The following is a 21532-nucleotide window of genomic DNA, read 5'->3' as shown; positions in this document are numbered from 1 at the left end:
TTTCAAACAACACCAAGGTCAATGACCATGTGACCTTGACTGTGACCTTTATACTTAAAATAGCTTTTTCCACTTTTTGCCATAACCTTTGAACCATAGAAGATAGGGACTTCATATTTAGTATGCATACCCCACTAATTAAGTTCCTTCAAATGACATCAAGGTCAATGACCTTGTGACCTTGACAGTGAACTATATGCTAAAAATAGCTTTTTCGAACTTTGTTGACGCCGGGCGCATAGTGTTTCACAAACACATCTTGTTACCCCTTGACGTTGATGTTTTACATAATTTTCAAAATATTTAACTCTCCTAAAAGATGATTAGGCTTCTGAGTAACATTAAGGAAGACCTCAAGGAAGACAGGGATTTTTGCACAAAAAACGTCATTTTTCAACCCACATTTGACCCCCCGGGGTAAAATCAAAATTCGGAAACCTTACTGCACATCTACATGACCCCACTAACCATCTCCCAAAAGATGATTAGGCTGCTGAGTAAAATGTAAGAGGAGTTCAGGGAAAACAGGGCTCTTTGTATGAAAAACGTTATTTTTCTACCCCCATTTGATCCCCTGGGGCAAAATCTTAATTCCGAAACCTTACTGCACATGTACATGACACCACCAACCATCTCCCAAAAGGTGATTAGGCTGCTGAGTAAAATGTAGAAGGAGTTCAGGGAAGACAGGACTTTTTGCACAAAAAACGTCATTTTTCGACCCCCATTTGACCCCCCGGGGCAAAATCTAAATTCCAAAACCCTACTGCACATCTACATGTCACCACTAATCATCCCAAAAAAGATGATTAGGCTGCTAAGTAAAATGTTAGAGGAGTTCAGGGTATATGGGGCTTTTTACATAAAAAACATCATTTTTCGACCCCCATTTGACCCCCCGGGGCAAAATCAAAATTCCGAAACCTTACTGCACATCTACATGACACCACCAACCATCCCCCAAAAGGTGATTTGGCTGCTGAGTAAAATGTAGAAGGAGTTCAGGGAAGACGGGACTTTTTGCACAAAAAACGTCATTTTTCGACCCCCATTTGACCCCCCGGGGCAAAATCAAAATTCGGAAACCTTACTGCACATCTACATGACACCACCAACCATCTCTTAAAAGATGATTAAGCTACTGTGTAAAATGTAGGAGGAGTTCAGGGAAGAAAAGTGTGACAGACGGACGGACGGATGGACGGACGGACATGAGTAACAACAATATACCCGAACTTTCTTTAGAAAGTGCGGGTATAATGATGCGCTAGCGCGCATCATGGAATATGCCAGCAGAGCAATTGCTATTCATAACGCCATGTTCACTGAATAACGTTGTTTATTTCTTAAATAGGCGCGTTCGTTTTGACAGATATGGTGAACTCATAGGTAAGATTAAATAATCATCTGTATTTGGATTGTTTTAATAGTTATCAGCATAAATTAAACTTGAAACATGCATTTCATGAAGAAAACTGTGTCACTGAGAGCGTGGAAATTTATTTGAGAGGAAAATTCGCTTTAATTTTTTTTTTCTTTTTTTTTTTTTGGATTTATTCAATTGATATTAAATCTAAATCAAATTGAAATAAATCTGAGTTAGGATCAAGATCAAAGATCAAGGGTCAAGATCATTTACCCCCCCCCCCCAAAAAAAAAAAAGATTATAAGCAATTTGGATACTTTTCCAATAACCTTGACCTTTGACCTTGACCTTATCCTCAAGGTCAAAGGTCGAAAGATCTCATGCATTGTCCACATGTCTTTACGACTTGTCGTTAAGAAGTTTTCAGTTCTTCGTCAACATGAGAAACTGTCAGTGTCAAAAACTGCTTAAAATGGTTTACGAATTCTTTCGCACTTATGGAATGAAAAGTGTACTAAATTAGTCGCAGACATTGTTGAAGGATTCGTACCTCTACCGTTTACGGTTTTGGAGGAGTAGCGATAACAAGGGTTTACACTGAAAGAGGCACTTACTTTTAGGGGGTTCAATGTTAGGGGAAAAGACTGAAATCTTTAAAATGGTTTTAAAAGTACATATTAAAGATGCAAAGATGTTAAGAATTTGGTGAAGAACAAAAGAGTTATTAAAAGAGCTTAATTTTTCATACTTTGAATGACCTTGACCTTTGACCTTGACCTAAATTTCAAGGTCAAGGGTCAATGAACCTTTTGCAGTTGGTCCCAAGTCTCTACGACTTGTGGTTTAAGAAAAGATCTCGACATTCATAAACATCGCAAACATTCAGGGGCAATAATTCATAAAAGGAGTTTACGAATTCTTTCGAAAAGACAGATTGAAGCATCTACTAAATTAGTCGTAGACATTAATAAAGGTTTTGTGACTCTACGTCTTATGGTTTCGGAGAAGTAGCGATAACAAACATTTATTGCGAAAGGGGTCATAACTCCTTGAGACGTCAAAGTTCTTAGACGCAGGGTCAACTGCGAAAATTATTTACGAAGTACATCTTTTTGGTCTACAAATCTTTTCGATAAATCTTGAAACTCAAAAACATGCGGCGGAAAAATAATAAAAAAAAGAAAAAAGAATAATAAACAGAAGAATATCAATAGGTCTTTCCACAGAAAGGTGGAAAGACCTAATAAGAACTAGGAGACTTATTGTTCACAGAACAATAAGAGGTCTTTCCACCTTCTTTGAATTTCAAATTTGTTTTATATCTGACTCCTTAAAATTATATTCCATGAAAAAGACACCAGAATTGTCTTAAAGCATAGAAAAAATAAAATAAAAAAAAAATTGAATGACCTTGACCTTTGACCTTGAAAAATATTCAAGGTCAAAGGTCAAGGGTCATAATGCAATTGACTCCATGCTTCTATGACTTATAGTTTTCAAGTTATAAGGTTTAATAATAAGTACAAAGAAGTTAAAGGGCAATAACTCATATAAGGGTCATGTGATCCTTTCGCACTTATACAGTGAAGTTAGGCGTAAAGACCCTTAAGACATTTGTGAAGATTTGGTGACTCTACAGTCTATAGCTTCGGAGGAGTAGCGAAAATAGGCTTTTCACAAAAGGGGCAATAACTTTAAAAGGGTTAATGTTAGGGGACAAGAATGATATCTTTGAAATAGTTTTAAAAGTACATAGTAATGATGCATATACATTAAGTATATGTTGAAAGACAAAAGAGAAACAAAAAGAGCTAAATTTCTCATTTTTGGAATGACCTTGACCTTTGACCTTGACCTAAATTTCAAGGTCAAGGGTCAATGAACCTTTTGCAGTTGGTCCCATATCTCTACGACTTGTGGTTTAAGAAAAGATCTCGACATTCATAAACATCGCAAACATTCAGGGGCAATAATTCATAAAAGGAGTTTACGAATTCTTTCGAAAAGACAGATTGAAGCATCTACTAAATTAGTCGTAGACATTAATAAAGGTTTTGTGACTCTACGTCTTATGGTTTCGGAGAAGTAGCGATAACAAACATTTATTGCGAAAGGGGTCATAACTCCTTGAGACGTCAAAGTTCTTAGACGCAGGGTCAACTGCGAAAATTATTTACGAAGTACATCTTTTTGGTCTACAAATCTTTTCGATAAATCTTGAAACTCAAAAACATGCGGCGGAAAAATAATAAAAAAAAAAAGAAAAAAGAACTAGGAGACTTATTGTTCAAAGAACAATAAGAGGTCTTTCCACCTTCTTTAGATTTCAAATTTGTTTTATATCTGACTCCTAAAACTTAAATTCCATGAAAAAGAAATCAAAACCCTCTTAAAGCATAGAAAAATGAAAATTAAAAAAAAAAAAGGAATGACCTTGACCTTTGACCTTGAATAAATTTTCAAAGTCAAAGGTCAAGGGTCACAATGCAGTTGACGCCATGCTTCTACGACTAATAGTTGTCAAGTTATAAGGTTTAATAGTAAGTACAAAGAAGTTAAAGGGCAATAACTCATATAAGGGGTCATCAGATCCTTTTGCACTTACACAGTGAAGTTAGGTCTAAAGACCCTTAAGACTTTAGTGAAGATTTGGTGTCTCTACACCCCTGCGAGGCGATCATGAATAATTCATGAATTTCCTTGAATTTTTCATGAATTTAATTCATGAAATGTTCATGAAAAGTTCATGAAGATCCTATGAATTTATTATTGGACATTTTCAAATCATGAATTTTTATTCATGAAAGAAAATTGATGAATATTCATGAATATTTTTTTCATGAATAATTCATGAACAGTCATATTCATGAAGATTCATCATTTCAAGAATGTCCAATAATAAGTTCATAGGATCTTCATGAACTATTCATGAATAATTTGAAGAATTTTTTCAGGAATGTTCATGAATGAATAACATTCATGAACAATTAGCATTCATGAATATTCTTGCTTTATATTCATAAACAAAAAATGAAATATTATTATTCATGTTTATTCATGAAAATGCATGAAGTCATGCTTAAAAAGTAACAGTAGATGATTTATAATGCAGCATTTTGAAAGATTTTACAGAAATGTTGTTTGTTTTCCAACCATGGCAACAAAATCTTTGTTAAAAAAATTAAAATAGACAATCTGACACATTAAACCATAGTAAATGAGTAATGTAGTTCATTCCTGGTAAAAGTATAAAAAATTCAATTCAAATGCAACTCTTTGCAGAATGTTTAACCTTACTTGGTCAAAAGGAGAGGGGGATCCTTCCTCAGCATGTTTCAAATTGTGTATTAATGCCAGAAATTGAACAGTTTTTAATTCCAGTCTAGGAGAAAAGTTTGTTTAGCACCAGGGAAACAGTTTTCAGTGCTTTTAAAGGCAGAGATTTTAAGCACCGCCTTCAAAAATACCTGGTCTGGGTAGCCCTGTCAATCAAGTGCATGAAGGTCCATCATTGGATACTGGAACTTGATTGACACTTACTTACTGGTCCCTGTGTATACCCTGTACATTTTGTTTGGGACTCGTGGTGACCTTCTAATTAACTTATGATCATTTGATGTTTACTGATCATAGTACACAGAAACTGTTTTACCATGAACATTTTTAGAATAATAATATATGAATTAAATATACCTTTAGTATTTGAAAGGATAATATTGTAATATGCATTTTTTAATAAAACAACTTAGATGCATATTTTTTTTCAAATGAAATTTCGATATTGATTTTAATATGCTAATTAAATGGTAAACCTAAAGTGGAAATTTTATTGATAAAGTTCAGAGAAGCACTGTGTAAAGTAACTAAATTAAAAAATAATGTTTCAAATCATGGGTCACTTAATATATTTTCCTTTTTAATTAAATAAGAAATTACAAGCAATCTTTTTAGCATGTTTCATGGTGACAAAGCTTTATTAAGGTTAGGATAATTAAATCTATAGATATTTTTTTAGTGTGATGTAGTTAACAAAACTCTCTTTTCATTGAATTCATAGATGGGATCCTGGGGATGATTAAATGAATTTTATTAGTCTTATTTGGTGGTTATTTGTTTTTTTTCTTATTAATATAAGCATTAACGTCTAAAACAATCTTTGTTTTAATATTTGAATTTATTGTATATCATAATAATCTTTTTTATTGGTAGGAGTGTTTCCAAACAGTCAAAAATAAATCAATATATAATTGAAAAAAATTTCTCAAAATCACCAACACAGGTAGTTTGACACCTGGGGTATTTCACTGTGTATTAAATCACTTCCTGTGTATAGGGATTAGGAGACAGATGACACAGGTAGACTGCTAGCCCCTAAGACATTCACACCTGTACAAAAATAAGCCCCTCCCTCACCTGGAATTTACCACCCGGTAAAAAATCTCTGCCTTTAAGCAGTTCAAGCAGAGATGGTAAATTCAAAAATCCTTATTGTCTCTCCATGTGGAATTTCCAGAATTTCATCATTTGGATCCTTTGATTGAATATCATTCATATTTTCATTTTTTTTTGTTTCTTTTTCAAGAGCTCAGATTTTTGTGCAGCCAGAGTTTCTTCTCTTCTGCTCATCAACATTTGTGAACTGCTTCTCTTTTTCCTTCAAAAAGAAAGATTTTCTGAAAGTACCCATGATTGTGAAACATAAGACTTTTTTGTATTTTCTTGCATTTTAGATTCATTTAATTTTGCATCAGAGACACTTCCAAATTAAAACATTCTGAGTGGAATTTTAAAGCCTAATTTCTTGGACCACCATTTTGTAGATCAACCAGGCCTATGAATGTTTTGAGTCTCAGTCTATAATTAATGTATGTTATATGGTTGGATCCAAACTCAAAGCAAAGTTAGACAAAAATTGCATTAAAAAAAAAAGACAATTATTAATTTATTCTAATGTGCTTTAATTAGTTGTTATTTTACAAATAGACAGTAACATTTACAGACAGATTTGTGACTCAGTGATTGTCTCCATTTTTTGTCACTCACCAGTTATGAAGTAGACCGATCCTATATATAGTCTTCCTTCTTCATATTCTGTTATTTTCTTTAAAAGTTGACAAAGATCAGTGACTGTACTGTTTATTGGATACACCTTGTGAGAGGAAAAACTACAAATTACAAAAGCATAATAAGAATTTGACAAATTATCAAAATCATAAGCAATCATACAAAAAAAGTGTAACTTTAACATGTGAGCTGAACAGGCCTATGCCTATCGCATGCTGGAAATGCGCGGTTTTACAAAACATTGTAGTTGCAGAATTTAAACATGATAAAATATATTGCATAATACTGTTAGATACAGATGATCAAGTTAGATATAAATTCAAGTAAAACAATATAAAACTTACTCCTTAGGGAGGCCAACATCACCAAACTTCACAGCCAAAACGCCAGGCAAACCACATGGCTACCATAATTAGTATAAACAGAATATTGAACCCGATCGAAATAAAATTATGCAATTCGAAAAGGGCACAGTGACTATGCAAATAATAGATCACATATACTGATTCATCCACACTACAAATTCCCACTTCCAACGTCTCGCGCGTTTTCAAGTTTGCGCCTATTCAAAAATGTACGGTAGAGCTAAGAAATACCTTAGTTTCGAATTTCCAAGACTTCTGTTTAAAAAAAATTACAAACACTATCTGAATAACTTTTCACTGAAAATACAATATTTTATATCAAAATAAGTTTTATCAATGAAGAATTCGATCTTTTTACGTCATATGACATAAAGTATACATGTATTGACTTTAAGTTTCGTATAGCAAGTATGGCGGCCCCCTATGACATGATAATAACAATCTCTCGCCCTCAGACAGAATATTCTGAGTTGTGAAGACGCATCGGAGAATTAAAACTACAAAATACGAATGTGGATCATAGATAATTTACAACCATGCAGTCTGTGCTCTATCATTTACGCACGAAGCAAGGGAAACTTTTGACATTTTAACTGCACCAAAATTGAAATGTATGTAGCGTTTCGATCCAGGAATAATACGGCACAGTACACACAAGTGATTTTAAAGTTGTTAATAAATACATGTATATAAAACGTTTTTTTACGAAGCTCACAAAGTTCATTTTCCAGAATGTTTCATTTTCCAACAACTTGTTTAAAGTTTGATGTTAGAGAAAATTCGGTCGAACAAAGTTGTGTGATGAAAAACGACATTAATTAAAGCACATTATGATGAATATAAATGTTTAATTTAAATTATGAAGAAACACAAGTAATGAATTTGAAAAAAAAAATGCTGTCAATTGTAATGCAGTGTTTGTTTAATTAAAATAAAATAAAAACAGTAAATGTTTAGAGATTTCATGATTTATTTTTTCAGATGGTGAAAGAATTATTATTAAACATATATTATACCAGGGGCTTGTTCAACAATTGCATCTGCATGCAAAAGTTGTATTATGAGAGTTTTGAGTGTTTTCTGTCAATCATTTTTGTCAATTATTTTAGTCTTCATGAAAATTCATGAACATTCATAATACCTTGAACTCTACATTTTTTCTGTCTTTAAAATGAAAATAACCAATATTCATATATATTCATCATTTGTTCATGAACTACATTTTATGAATATATTCATGAATAAAGTTCATGAACCATCTTTATGAACCAGTCATGAACCAGTCATGAACACATCATGAATGTTCATGAACGATTCATAAAAGTTCCTGAAATCATGAATTTCACCTCGCAGGGGCAGTCTACAGTTACGGAGAAGTAGCAATAAGAAGGTTTTTAGCACAAGGGGCAATAACTTTCAAAGAGGTTAATGCTAGGAGACAAAAATGAAATCTTTGAAACAGTTTTAAGAGTACATATTAATGATGTATAGACATTAAGTATATGTTAAAAGACAAAAGAGATATTAAAAAAGCTAAATTTCTCAGTTTTGGAATGACCTTGACCTTTGACCTTTACATGGATTTGAAGGTCATAGGTCAATAAATCTTATGCAGTTGGTCCCATGTCTCTACGACTTCTCGTTTTGAAAATTTTTAATTATTTGTAAAATTCAATAACTTCCAGGGGCAATAACTCATTGAAGGGGTCAACGAATACTTTTGCAATGAATCATTGGAGTGTCTACTAAATTAGTTGAAGACATTAGAGAAGGTTTCATTTCTCTACGGTTCATGGTTTCGGAGGAGTAGCGATAACAAGGTTTTTCGCAAAAGGGGCTATAACTTTTAAAAGGTTTATTTTTAAGGGACAATAATGAAATCTTTGAAATAGTTTTAAAAGTACATATTAATGATGCATACACATTAAGTATATGATAAAAGACAAAAGAGATACAAAAAGAGCTTAATTTCTCATTTTTCGAATGACCTTGACCTTTGATCTTTAAATGAATTTTAAGGTCAAAGGTCAATAAATCTTATGCAGTTGGTCCCATATCTCTACGACTGCTGGTTTTGAAAATTTTTAATTATTTGTAAAATTCAAAAAGTTTCAGGGGCAATAACTCTTTGAACGGGTCAATGAATACTTTCGCAATAAATCATTGGAGTGTCTACTAAATTAGTCGAAGACAGTAGTGAAGGTTTCATTTCTCTACGGTTTATGATTTCCGAGGAGTAGCAATAACAAGCTTTCTTGCAAAAGGGGAAATAACTCCGAAAGGGATCAAAGTTCATATACGCAGGGTCAACTGCGAAAATCTTTTATGAAGTACATTCTTATGGATTAAAAATCTTTTTGATAAATCTTGAAACTCAAAATCACACGGCGGAAAAATAATAAAAAATAATAATAAAAAAAAGAAACAGAAGAATATCAATAGGTCTTTCCACAGAAAGGTGGAAAGACCTAATAAGAACTAGGAGACTTATTGTTCACAGAACAATAAGAGGTCTTTCCACCTTCTTTGAATTTCAAATTTGTTTTATATCTGACTCCTTAAAATTATATTCCATGAAAAAGACACCAGAATTGTCTTAAAGCATAGAAAAAATAAAATAAAATAAAAAATTGAATGACCTTGACCTTTGACCTTGAAAAATATTCAAGGTCAAAGGTCAAGGGTCATAATGCAATTGACTCCATGCTTCTATGACTTATAGTTTTCAGACTTGTCGAAATTTTTTCATCACTGTCAGACATTTGGTCTGACAAAGTCAAATGTTTTGTCGGACCAGTCAAAGTTTTGTCAGACCAGATGCTTGTACCTTATTTTGATGCTGAGAAAGTCATATGAATAACAGCACCAAAATGCCCTTTAATATTTTCAATAGCCTTCAATATAACAAGTTTCCTTTCTTGGGGTAGAGAGTCTTTAACATAGACACAAATGACATGTTTTCTGACTTTGTGATAACAAATTTACTTGGCTATCGTCAACATGCCACGTATGCGGCCATTTTTTCTGTGTCTGTGATGACCGGTCCAGACAAATTTTTACTGGCCTTGCCGACAGGACCGACAGATTTCGACAAGACTGAGTTTTCAAGTTATAAGGTTTAATAATAAGTACAAAGAAGTTAAAGGGCAATAACTCATATAAGGGTCATGTGATCCTTTCGCACTTATACAGTGAAGTTAGGCGTAAAGACCCTTAAGACATTTGTGAAGATTTGGTGACTCTACGGTCTATAGCTTCGGAGGAGTAGCGAAAATAGGCTTTTCACAAAAGGGGCAATAACTTTAAAAGGGTTAATGTTAGGGGACAAGAATCATATCTTTGAAATAGTTTTAAAAGTACATAGTAATGATGCATATACATTAAGTATATGTTGAAAGACAAAAGAGAAACAAAAAGAGCTAAATTTCTCATTTTTGGAATGACCTTGACCTTTGACCTTGACATGAATTTTAAGGTCAAAGGTCAATGAATCTTATGCAGTTGGTCCCATGTCTCTACGACTTCTCGTTTTGAAAATGTTTAATTATTTGTAAAATTCAAAAACTTTCAGGGGCAATAACTCATTGAAGGGGTCATGAATACTTTTGCAATGAAGGATTTAAGGTTTTCTTAATTAGTCTAAGACATTGGTGAAGGTTTCATTCCTTTACGATTTACGGTTTCGGAGGAGTAGCAATAACAAATATTTTTGCGAAAGGGGCGGTAACTCCAAAAGGGGTCGAAGTTCATATACGCAGGGTCAAACGAAAAAATCATTTAAGGAGTACATTCTTATGAACTATAAACCTCTTCAATAACTTGTGAAACAAAAAACCATTCGGCGGAAAAATAATAAAAATAACTAGATGCGATCTCGTTGCGAGCAACGAGTAGGTCTTCCGTCCGATTTTTCGATGAGATATTATTTTGAATATTATCTTTGTAAAAAAAAAAATGGATATCAAGCTTTCTCTCTTTTGATGAAATACTTTTTCTAGGCCCCTCATTTAAGGGGACAGCCCTTTTGTCTTCATATCAAATGATAAGGCTCGTGATAAATTAAACGTTAGAAGAGGTTGACCTCTCATAGTAGGGGCTCAGGGGGGCCAAAAATCTGTCATTTTTAACCCTTTCATTATTTAGTGATATTTAATGGAAACAAAGATATTAATCGCTTAAATCCTTTTTGACAAAATATCATGAAATCTTGATCATTCTTTACGAAGATAGTACGAATAATGCAATCGAATGTTCGGCTAAAGAAAATAGATATTTAAGATGGACATCCCTATTTTTTAAATTTCATTGCTATGTACAAAACTTTATATCCTATCATTTCTCTCTCAAAAATGGGATGTCTATGAACGTTATGGAAACTTCTTTTCTGTTACACCAACCATTAAGGTAAATGAGTTGCACTGCATTACACGCGGGTTACTATAAAATACTTTTATAAGCAAGCATTTTACACACTAATGACATTATGTACATGTACTTTATAATCTACCAATTTCATGCTTTACAATCGATTTAAAACAGTAAAATTAAGTTATTCTCCACATTATGATACGTTATTTGTGGACACTTGCATGTTTTCCCATGCCTTACTTCATGTACCAGTAAATACAATTTTAATTGTAAATTATGGTTTAAAAATATCTGAAGTTGTACTCACGTAATATAAACTAAGATGGCCTTTTAAAGTTTGAAATTGTTTAAATATGCTTCATTTACTTCGTACCGGTATACTACTTTGATGTATAAGCTAATATTCCAAAGGTACAGGTGCACCAATAAATGTTTTTTAAGACCCACTCTACACCAGTGCAAAATGTTACAATATCTCAATGACATTGAGACAACTATATTTACATTCTATCAAAGTGTTGATATTGAGCTCATTCAATTTTCATTAAATGGTACCTAGCATTAACCCCCAGAAAAAATAATCAATGAAGTATTTGTGAATAGAAATCAATGTTGTTTAATTACTTCCATAGAGAAAATACATGCAAATAAAATCTTCAATTAATTCATCTTGGCCTTTTAGAATGTTAGGAGTACTTGAATTGATTTCAAAATAGTGTAATATTATTTTCTATTTTTGAGAATTTAAATCTAAGGGCCCTCACTCTAACCACAGAAAAATACCATATACCGGTAATCAGAACTCTTTAGTGTGCATTGCGGTGTAGAGAGGGTTCTTAAATGCATTAAGTTTTTTTTAATTTCTAGTCTGTAATTAGCAAAGGTACGACAAATAACACAAACATCATGGCAAAATGTACGAACATTAGCACATAAAATTACATTCTTATTTCTTGTGAAGTCTTTGTACACATTTTCTCAGTGTGCTAATTAAGATAATGTTTATGTGATCACGGAAAATCTTAACAAATGCACAACCTGCCTTGTTTGAAATACAAATAAAATACTAAAACAGTTTCTCATTGCATTTCCTGAAGTAATTCAAAATCTTGTCGTAAATTTCCTTTATCTGCATGTTTGAAGAAAAATGTAAACATGCAGTAGGCAAACACGCGTGTCTGTTCATTTATTGAATTACATCATGATGTTCTCGGTATAAACACCGCCTTGAATTACTATCAATCAAAATTGTTCGTCTTCACATTTTTAACAATATGCAATCTCTTTTTCTCTGCATTTACCATGTTTAGCACTAAATTTTCGAAAACCCTGAATAAAGAAGAAATCATGATCGAATTCATGCAATTTGTCCCTTATGTCAAGAGAATTAGTTTACTAAAGTAGTTCTAATAAAGCCTATTGAATAGCCTTCTGTTAATAAAGATAAATGTCATACTTTACCTTAAAGTTTAATATTTTCTTCAAAAAGAGTCTATTCATTTTATGCCTAAAATGGCCCCAAGGTTTAACAATTATTTGATTAACACTCTATTTTCCATTTGAAAAATGAAAATGAAATAGACTTAGTGTTTTCAAATCATATAAAACATTTTCTCATAAAAGTTCAGGTCTTGGATAACTGGCTTTATTAAAATGCAATGTTTTTGAATTTCTAAGTAAACAGGTATAATTGAGTACTTTCAGTAAAGAAATATAATACGAGCACAGGCTCATCTAAAATATAAAACATGTCCATTAATCCTCAGAAACAGCTCTATCATTTACTACTTGCCTATTTTAGATCAGAGGTTGCGCTCTATATTAATTATCGAAAAATAGATTCAATAATTGTCCGTTTTTGTAGACTTTTTAAGATATGAGGAAATTGTCGCATTTCAAGACGTCGTTATGCATTGACTAGCCATAAAATTCCGTAATTCTTGATAGATACGCAGTCACCTTAGATTTAAGTGATATTCAATATTTGTTAACTAAAACAATACAGTTTCAGTTTTCGAGAAATTCACATAGCCAAATAAGACAAAAGTGAACCTTGTTCTTTGACCTTTCTGATAGGAATTAGTATCCCCGGTACATATTATACTGTACACCTTTTTTTATGTGCTTGTTGTTATGGAAACCTTAATTGCATCGTGGTAACTATAGTAAGTTGGCATTTTTTCGACCTTTGCCTCTAGACGTGCTGAAATATATACATGGTCTAGAATTGTAGCCCCTTCTGTTGTATTAAAATGAACAACTTGCTTGAAATCTTGACTACTCATGAAAGCCTGAATAACTCCAAGAGATCTTGCATCTTCATTGAAGTCTCCTAGACAAACAAAGAACTTACTCTGTAGTCTGTAATACGTTATCACCCTTTCTAGTTGTACTAAAAATTGAGGTGTATCTAAGGAGTTTGGTCGATAGACAGTTAAAACAACTACGTCTTCCGACACGCACTTCACACATATGCCCTCTACATTCTTAAAAGGAAGAAAACAGACTTGTTTTTCTTGTCCAGTCTCTTTGGTATAAACAGCCACACCTCCACCCTTTGATGCACGCAACTGTAAAACCTGAGTATTGCTGTCGTCATATACGTCTCCTCTAGCTACTTGGTGAAAGTTGAAACCATCCAATTCAAATACACTGAGATTTTGTCCAGGTCTCAACCAAGTTTCTGTTAGGCAAATGATATCTGCATTTCTATATCGAATATCCTTTTTCAGATCGACGAAATGTTTATTGAGACTCTGTATGTTGTGAAGGAAAATTTGAAAACCTTGTTTAAACTCGTCGAAATTTGGAAGCATCAATTTCGGCATTTCTTCCAAAGCTGCTTTGACGTCTGGATCAGCATATATTTTCTTTTGGAATGATTCAGCAGAGTTGGTTTCAATAAATAATCCTTCCTTAGATGTAACTCTGCTCAGAGCAACATATCCTTGCCCAGGGGAAAATGTTCTATCTAAATTAACGACAACTTTGTCAACTGTCATCCCTTGAACCTTGTGAGATGTGCATGCCCAAGACAATCGTAAAGGGAACTGATGTCGCACAACATTCTTTGTTTTCTTTTCTAGTATCTCTTCCTGAACTCTCTCGATCAAAACAATATTTCCATCTTTTGTTCTCTTTCCAGTCTTCTTTCCAACGTTCAAATTGTCAAATACTACCGCTACTGCAACAACTTTTGTATTATCCCTTTGGCCATACAGAAAGTGAGATATGTGCCCCATAACCCCATTTACTAGACCATCATCAACATTGGAGTTTCGTGTGAGCATAACTCTAGCACTGACCCCCAATAACAAGCTGCCAGAAAGATTATCTGTCCTTTCTCTTGTGACTGGCTTACTTCTCAAGATAAGCTTGCCTGTTGATCGATCCTTGATAAAGTCTTGTGCATCGATCTCAACAAGGTCATTACAGGTCCTCCTGAGCATTGTCAAGTTATAGCCATTGACTTCTTCATTTGTTGCATAGACATGGAGGACATGCTCTGGTCCTTCTCTTACACAATCGTTCAAAATTGAAGTCGTTTCTTCTTCCAGTACTTGTTTCGCGTCTCTAGTCCGAAGTGAATTCAGTGCTGTTGCAAATGGGATGTCCTGACGTTGTCTCATAATTTCAGTTAACTCTACTACTTTAAAAAAATCGACCCAATAATCAATAGGGTAAAGAGCATTGACTTTATACAGTCTTTCGTCTTTGCGCTGTTTCACAGGAGGAAGTTGGTAGAAATCTCCCACTGCAATCACCGAGACTCCTCCAAATGGCTCCTTGCATTTCTTGATTTGCACCAGTCGTTCATGGACATAGTATAATAATCTTTTATAAACCATTGAAATTTCATCAATAACAAGAATTTGTAGATCTCCGAGATGAACTCTCATTTCATTTAGACTTTGCTCTCTCAATGGCTCATAGGGCAAAGGCATATATTTCGGTAGTGAAAATAAATGATGGATAGTGCTCCCTCCAGTGTTAAATGCAGCTGTTCCAGTAAATGCGGCAAGTAGTACTGAAACACTGTCAGGAGATGTCAACGTTTTTCCTAGTATTCGGGATGCCTCGTAATGTATTGCTTTAATAAGATGACTCTTCCCCGTTCCAGCGCCACCAGTTACAAAAATGTGCAGAGCATCAGGTTTTTCTCCGAAGCTTTTTCTCAAACACCATTCACGTACAGAGTAGAACAGCTTCATTTGTGTTTCATTCAAAGATTGAAGGATCTGTAAATTCTCTTCTGTTGACTGTCCATTCTGTTGAATCTTGTAGAGAACATCAGAAATTATGTCTGATTTCATGTCTGGCAGCTCTTCTGTATCATTTAAATCAAGTCTATCTGTTCTCTGTGCATTGCATTCCTGTCTCATTGATTCTGTTTCTGGACAAAGACTTGCCCAAGCATCTTCTTGTTCTCCTATATTCTCGAAAGCTTCCTGTGCCTCATCAATTAGTTGTTCATTTTTCGCATAACGCATGTGGTTGGTGTCTACAATTAATTTTACTGGTTGCAGTCTTTTCTTCCCTGGAATTCGAACATTTCCAGTTTCATAAAATGTTTCATAGAGGTCAAATCCTGGGGGTTTCAATTGAATATCTGCCCAGTAAGGCAAGAACAGTTGTAGCAGACATTGGAAATACTTCTCCGACATTTTCTCTGCATCAAATCTTGGGTATCGTATCACAGCTGGCTTTGCACGTGTTCTTCTCTGGATGAATCCCTTCGAATTCTGCAGTTCAAACACATTTTCATTCTGAGTTTTTGGAACCTGTGATTTTGCTAGGATTCTGAATTCAGAGCAAAATTCTGCCAAACACATATTCTGAAACAATGGCTCATTTGGTCGATTCGTATACCTCTCTACAATATTCGTCATCCAAATATCATCCTCATCCTCGTCATCCTGAACACTGTCCTCATTCTTACGTGATCTTTTTAGTTGAGCTAATGGTTTCGTCAGTCGGGTAGGATTTTCACCCACGGGTACAAACACTACCTTCCTAGAGCATTCCTTCATTTTCAGGTTACATACGCGATATACAGCTTCCTGTGCGCTCACTTCTCTGTGATTCAAATAAGCAGAACCTATTTTTTTCAAGACTATGCGTGCATTTTCATTTCCCTCCTCTGCCTCTATTTTTGTTTGTTTTAACACCATTCCCATCTCTCTCTCAGATTTTGAAATGTATGAAATGATGTACACAATGCAACTGAATGGATCCAAAACAAATTGAATATCCATATTGGCATCCCAGCATCTTAAAAGGCACGGATTGTACTGATTTGTCCACAGATCACTTACGTTTCTTTGAAGAACAACTGATTTCTTCTTTGTTAGTCGTTTATGAGCTTCTTCATATTGCGCTTGGGTCAAACCCAAATGTTTCAAAATCTCTTCTGCAGTCTGCATTTGGTTTGATTCATCTTGCACTTCATTCCAAACTTGCAAAAGTATTTCTTTAGCAATAGACTGTTCGTGTTTCAAATCAGCGGCCTCTCCAGAACTATTCAAGATGATTTCTTCCTCAAATGGCGAATTAATGAACGTACATACAGAAGGTGGCCTAGGAAAATTAAACCTACAATCTGTCCCCTTCTTCTTGCAGGTTTTTGAGTGTTTTTTGCTGTGTTGTTGTACACCCAAAACAATTTCCCTCAATTCCAAATCTTCCGTCTCTGGGGGCACTGCACAACTAACATATTTGTCAATGAAACTGCAGACAGCATCCTCACCATCTTCATCAAGTTTAGGAGCATTTTCTACCCAATACAAACAGTGCATATGAGGAGACCCCCTTTGTTGAAATTCGACTCTTTGAAAAAAATCCGATACTTTCCCAATTGGTTCCGACGGTGAAAATATCACCTCTTTCTGAAAAACATGAAATCTATGCTCAAACATTCTAGCAACTGTGACAGGATTGCTCCTCAGAACTTCATTCTTTTCAGACCAGTCCAATAAACAAGGGTCTCTAGTATCATTTTGCTGCCTCAGTATTGTTGCAACTGCATCATTCCATCTATGTTCGGCAGCAGAGAAAGAACAAAACCATGTGGGTATACCTAACTGTCGAAGCATAGCAAACAGATCCTTTTGCGCAGCTGACCAATATGCCGGTGTTCCACGTATAGGCTGCATGAATCGCAGAGCTTCGTCATTCTTTATCAACTTGGAAAGCATTTCTGGGTTTTGTACCATATTTGCTGTCACAAACTGATCATTGCCCATTCTTCTCACTGACTTCCTGATTGAAATCTGCGTCTTCTCTATAACTTGGTTTAAATCGGACATAAACTGACTGAAGAAAATGTAATTGTTGTCTCTTGCAAATCTGTCATCAGTATTCATAAGGCGATTGTTGTAATATCTTGACAGTGTAAGTCGTGTCTCTCTATCGTCATTCCATGAAAAACGCCCACTAGGAAAAAGATATGGAAATGTTTTAGCCTCATTCCCATCTTCCTGCAACATCCTTATTGGGTTATTCCCTTCTCCTGGGGCAATATCATAAATATCATCAAAGTAATGATCAAGAACCTCCTGACCAATATCTACTGGTTGTAAACATGTATCTGAAACTATGTGCAGCTGATCATCATTTTCCAAATCACCTTGCTCCAACATTTCTTCGGGACAGTCTAAGTGCCCTTTCCAGTTTGTGTCTATTGCTACATCTTCGTACCACTGATTGTTCAGTTTTAAATATTTTAAAGCCTCAAGTATGTGCTTTGGATCAACGAACTGGTATTCACTGTACCCTTTATAACTCAATTTTCTCTTCAATTTTACTCTTAATAGAAAATCTTCCCCGGGTTTCATTGGTAAGCTTGTAACTTTCCTCAGATCTGATGGAACACATACAACTGGCCCATGAATATTCTTCTGACCACCGTGAGGAAGATCCATTACTTTCATGAAAGGTATGTGCAGCGCAATTAAGTGTTTCTCAAGGCTGTTTAATTCTTTCAATATCTTTGGTATATCTTCAAGGGCCATTTTGTTAGCTGCTGCCTCTGCTGGAAAATTCCCACTTATGATTTTTCTGTGACACGTGTAACAAATCCATAATTTGGACTTACTGCAGTTCTTCTGACACAATTCAGTGCACTTATGGCAGTGTTTCTCCTGAATGCACAAATTAGCAATATTTGCTGCCTGCTCATTTTTTGCATATGTTTCCCGTTCACATCTTTGAACTTGATTTTGAAACAAGAGCCTATCACAGCAACAACATGAATAATCAATACCTTCCACAGCCTTTTCCCTAAAAACTCTCACTACTTCTTCCTCATTTTCCAGTCCAACTCTGTGAGCAGTTCTTTGCCTCTTTACCCTCTCCTTCTTCTGCTCTTTTAATACTGCACTTGAATCATATTGATTTCTACTGGCAGTCTTAATTTTTGTCCTAAAAGATTCATCACTTTCATATTTCTTAGCTGCATTGTGGAGTTTTGCTTCTCTAAAATTTTCATTTTCTCTGTATCTCTTTGTACTTGCAGAATTAACTTGAATTCTATAAACTTCGTTTGTTTTGTACTTCAGTTTGCCTTTAGCTATTACATTTTCCCTGTGTTCGTCATTCAATTTATATTTCTGAATACTTTTCATTTTCACTTCTTCCCTGTGATCATCATCCTTTGCATACCTTTCCGATGATGCTTTCAGTTTCTTTTCTCTATATTCTGAATCTTGCAAATACCTTTTTCTTAAAGACTGGTTTTTTCTCTCTACAGCATTTATTTCCTCTTTCATTTCTGATGTAGATTGCCTTTTCTTCTTCATTCGTAATCGATTTTGATAGCGCTTTCCATAATCCTGTGGAATTTTACTCTGCTGCATATTTGTCAACTCTAATTCCTCTCCATGGACAGAAAGTACTACATTGTAATGGTTCTGTTGTTGATGATTCAAGTAAATTGCTCCATTTCTGCTTTGCATACTTGGTTCCACATCAGCAACTAAAAACCTTAACCAACACCCCTCTGAGTAGGTATATACATCAATCTTCAGTAAGTGAGCTGTTGCAAATATTTCCATCTCTGTAGCCCATGTTCCTCCTTGCAACATTTTAGAAGAAGAAAGGTGACTTTCAACAGAATGAACACCGTCTTTCAGGAATGGCTTAAATAACTCTTTGTTTTTCATCATGTGCTCACATACTGCATTCCGCAAAACATGGTGGAAATCTTCTGAGTTTGTAAGACTGAATGAAACAGCTCTGAAGAAGCAGTTTCCATCCCCTGAAATGTTTCTTTCAAATATTGGTTCTGCAATATTAGTTCTCGTACATTGGATGTTGTCTGAATTTTCTTTGCAAATGAAAGGAATGTTCAACATTTCACAAAGATGTTCTTTTATATCCATAGTCAGTGGGACAAAACTAAATTGTAACTGCTCCTGACTAAGAAACATCAAGTCATCATTTCTACTGCAAGTCTCAACAGCAGATTCCATTGTCAACTCTTGCCTTTCAGATATGTTTTCCTCATGCAAACCATTGTCATTTGCAATGAAATTCATTTTGCAGTTGACACCACTCAAATTACATTCAACATCTTTTGAATAGCCCATTGAAAGAGCAAGAGACTTGAGATATGAATATAATTCACTTACATTTTGAAATAAAACTCTGGTGCTCTTTCCTGATACATTTAACATTCCATTGAAAGATCTTGAATGGGAGTCAAAAGTGAAGAACCCATTATCTGTTGATCCTATAAGCATAGTATTTCCACCAAAGCACACAAAACAACCGTCATTGTTTGCAAGAGCAATCTGAAGAGCTTCATCTAAGGGTAATGCATTAAACTCTGAATAGTTGAATCCATTATCTGCCAAAATAACACTTGTGAATGCTTCCTTTGCTTGAAATTGGTATGATCGATTAAAGCATTCAAAAAACTGTGGTAATTCCTCTACGAGTAAATACCTATCACTAATTGACGAGCTTCTTTGCAGATATGTATACAATTCATCACCTGTCATTAAAATCCTATCCATGTCCATTGATGTCCAATTCTTTGCATTTTTAAGTTTGTGATAGGCCAGTCCTGCTAAACAATTAGCAACACACTGTGTCCCAGCATTGTCTTCAAACATAGGATGGGCCTGATGAAATGAACCCTGGACTGAGATAGGCATATCAAAGTTACCTCTCTTAGATGATTTCTCCCCATTCTGATCTCTTTTTTTCTCATTCACTTTCTCTTCATCACAATTTCCTGAAATTGTACTGTATTCCTCATATTTCTCATTGAATTTATTCTCATTTCCATTTGTTTCATTTCAGATTCTATATTGTATTCGTTCAAGTTCCTTTTTAAAATTCGTTCAGTTTCCGTTTTAGTATTCGTTAAAGTGCCCTCATCTTTTGATATCCTGCTGGTCTCCTCCTCCCTGGAGGTATCCAGCTGCGCCTGACCTGCTGGATCAGACATATGCACTATGTCCGATCCAGGTGCCCTCGGTGGAGCACAAACCCACGGTGGGGAGTCAGGGGACGGTGCCTTGCCCTCGTTGCGGACAAACAGACGACTTCCCCGAGGAGATGGCAACCTCGGGGCAGGTGAATGCATTTTCACACAAGGTGAGGCCTGCACCCTGGCCAGGGGTTTTTCCTCTTTAGGTGGAAACCCCATCAAACCAAGCCCCGAAAAATTACCGGGAGGAGCTGACTTAGCTCCATCCTCTGTCCCGCAAGGAACAGAGAACTCAGTCACTTCCTCATCTGGCGACACATCTAACATTGAAGGTTTTTGTCTCGCCTGCCTCTTTCTAGCTCTGTCTCTTTCACGCTGTGTTCTACCACTAACAGCTTTTCTTTTCTTTGGCATCTAGAAAACAAGAAGTCTCTGATGAGAATGAAGCTCTATTGGTTTGTATTTTTAACAAAGAAAGAAAACAAGAGGCCAAAGGGCCTTGAATCGCAATCTATCACTTCTATTTGAAGCCTCTAACCCTAAGTATCCTAAGACCCAAGTTGCATCAACTGACAAAATTTGATGATTCGTAGCCAATTAGGACTGAAAATATTTTTAATAATAAAGCTATAAAAACCATAAGTACATCACAGTAACCTATATATTTAAGATTAAAGTTTTCTGAGGACTCAATATGCATTAATAAACAAAGATTGAAGATTCTAAGCCAATGAGTATTTGAGATATTTAAAAATAGGTCACCGTGACCTACTTTTTTGTCTACATTCTTTGAAAACCCAAGATACATTCTCTAACAACCAAATATGCATCAACAAACAAAGTTTAGTAATTCTAAACCAGTTATAAGATACTTAAATAAATCCATAAAATGTCAAAAAATTAGGTCACCATGACCTACTTTTTGGACATCATTCT

General features: G+C 34.8%; 1 protein-coding gene across 1 annotated transcript; it reads right to left on the bottom strand.

The window, feature by feature from the left end:
• Positions 1-13280: 13280 nt before the first annotated feature.
• On the bottom strand, positions 13281-21010 carry LOC134271330 (uncharacterized). Its single transcript, XM_062753553.1, has 2 exons — positions 20539-21010; positions 13281-20398 (listed from the first exon to the last, which is right to left on the bottom strand). The coding sequence occupies exons 1-2, from the start codon at positions 21008-21010 to the stop codon at positions 13281-13283; spliced, it is 7590 nt and encodes a 2529-aa protein (XP_062609537.1).
• Positions 21011-21532: the final 522 nt, after the last annotated feature.

The sequence above is a fragment of the Saccostrea cucullata genome, unplaced genomic scaffold (genome assembly GCF_032062105.1).
Source record: "Saccostrea cucullata isolate Sc308-1 unplaced genomic scaffold, CSIRO_AGI_Scuc_v1 ctg8472, whole genome shotgun sequence".
NCBI lineage: Eukaryota > Metazoa > Mollusca > Bivalvia > Ostreida > Ostreidae > Saccostrea > Saccostrea cuccullata.
This window is presented reverse-complemented; position numbering and strand designations above follow the sequence as displayed.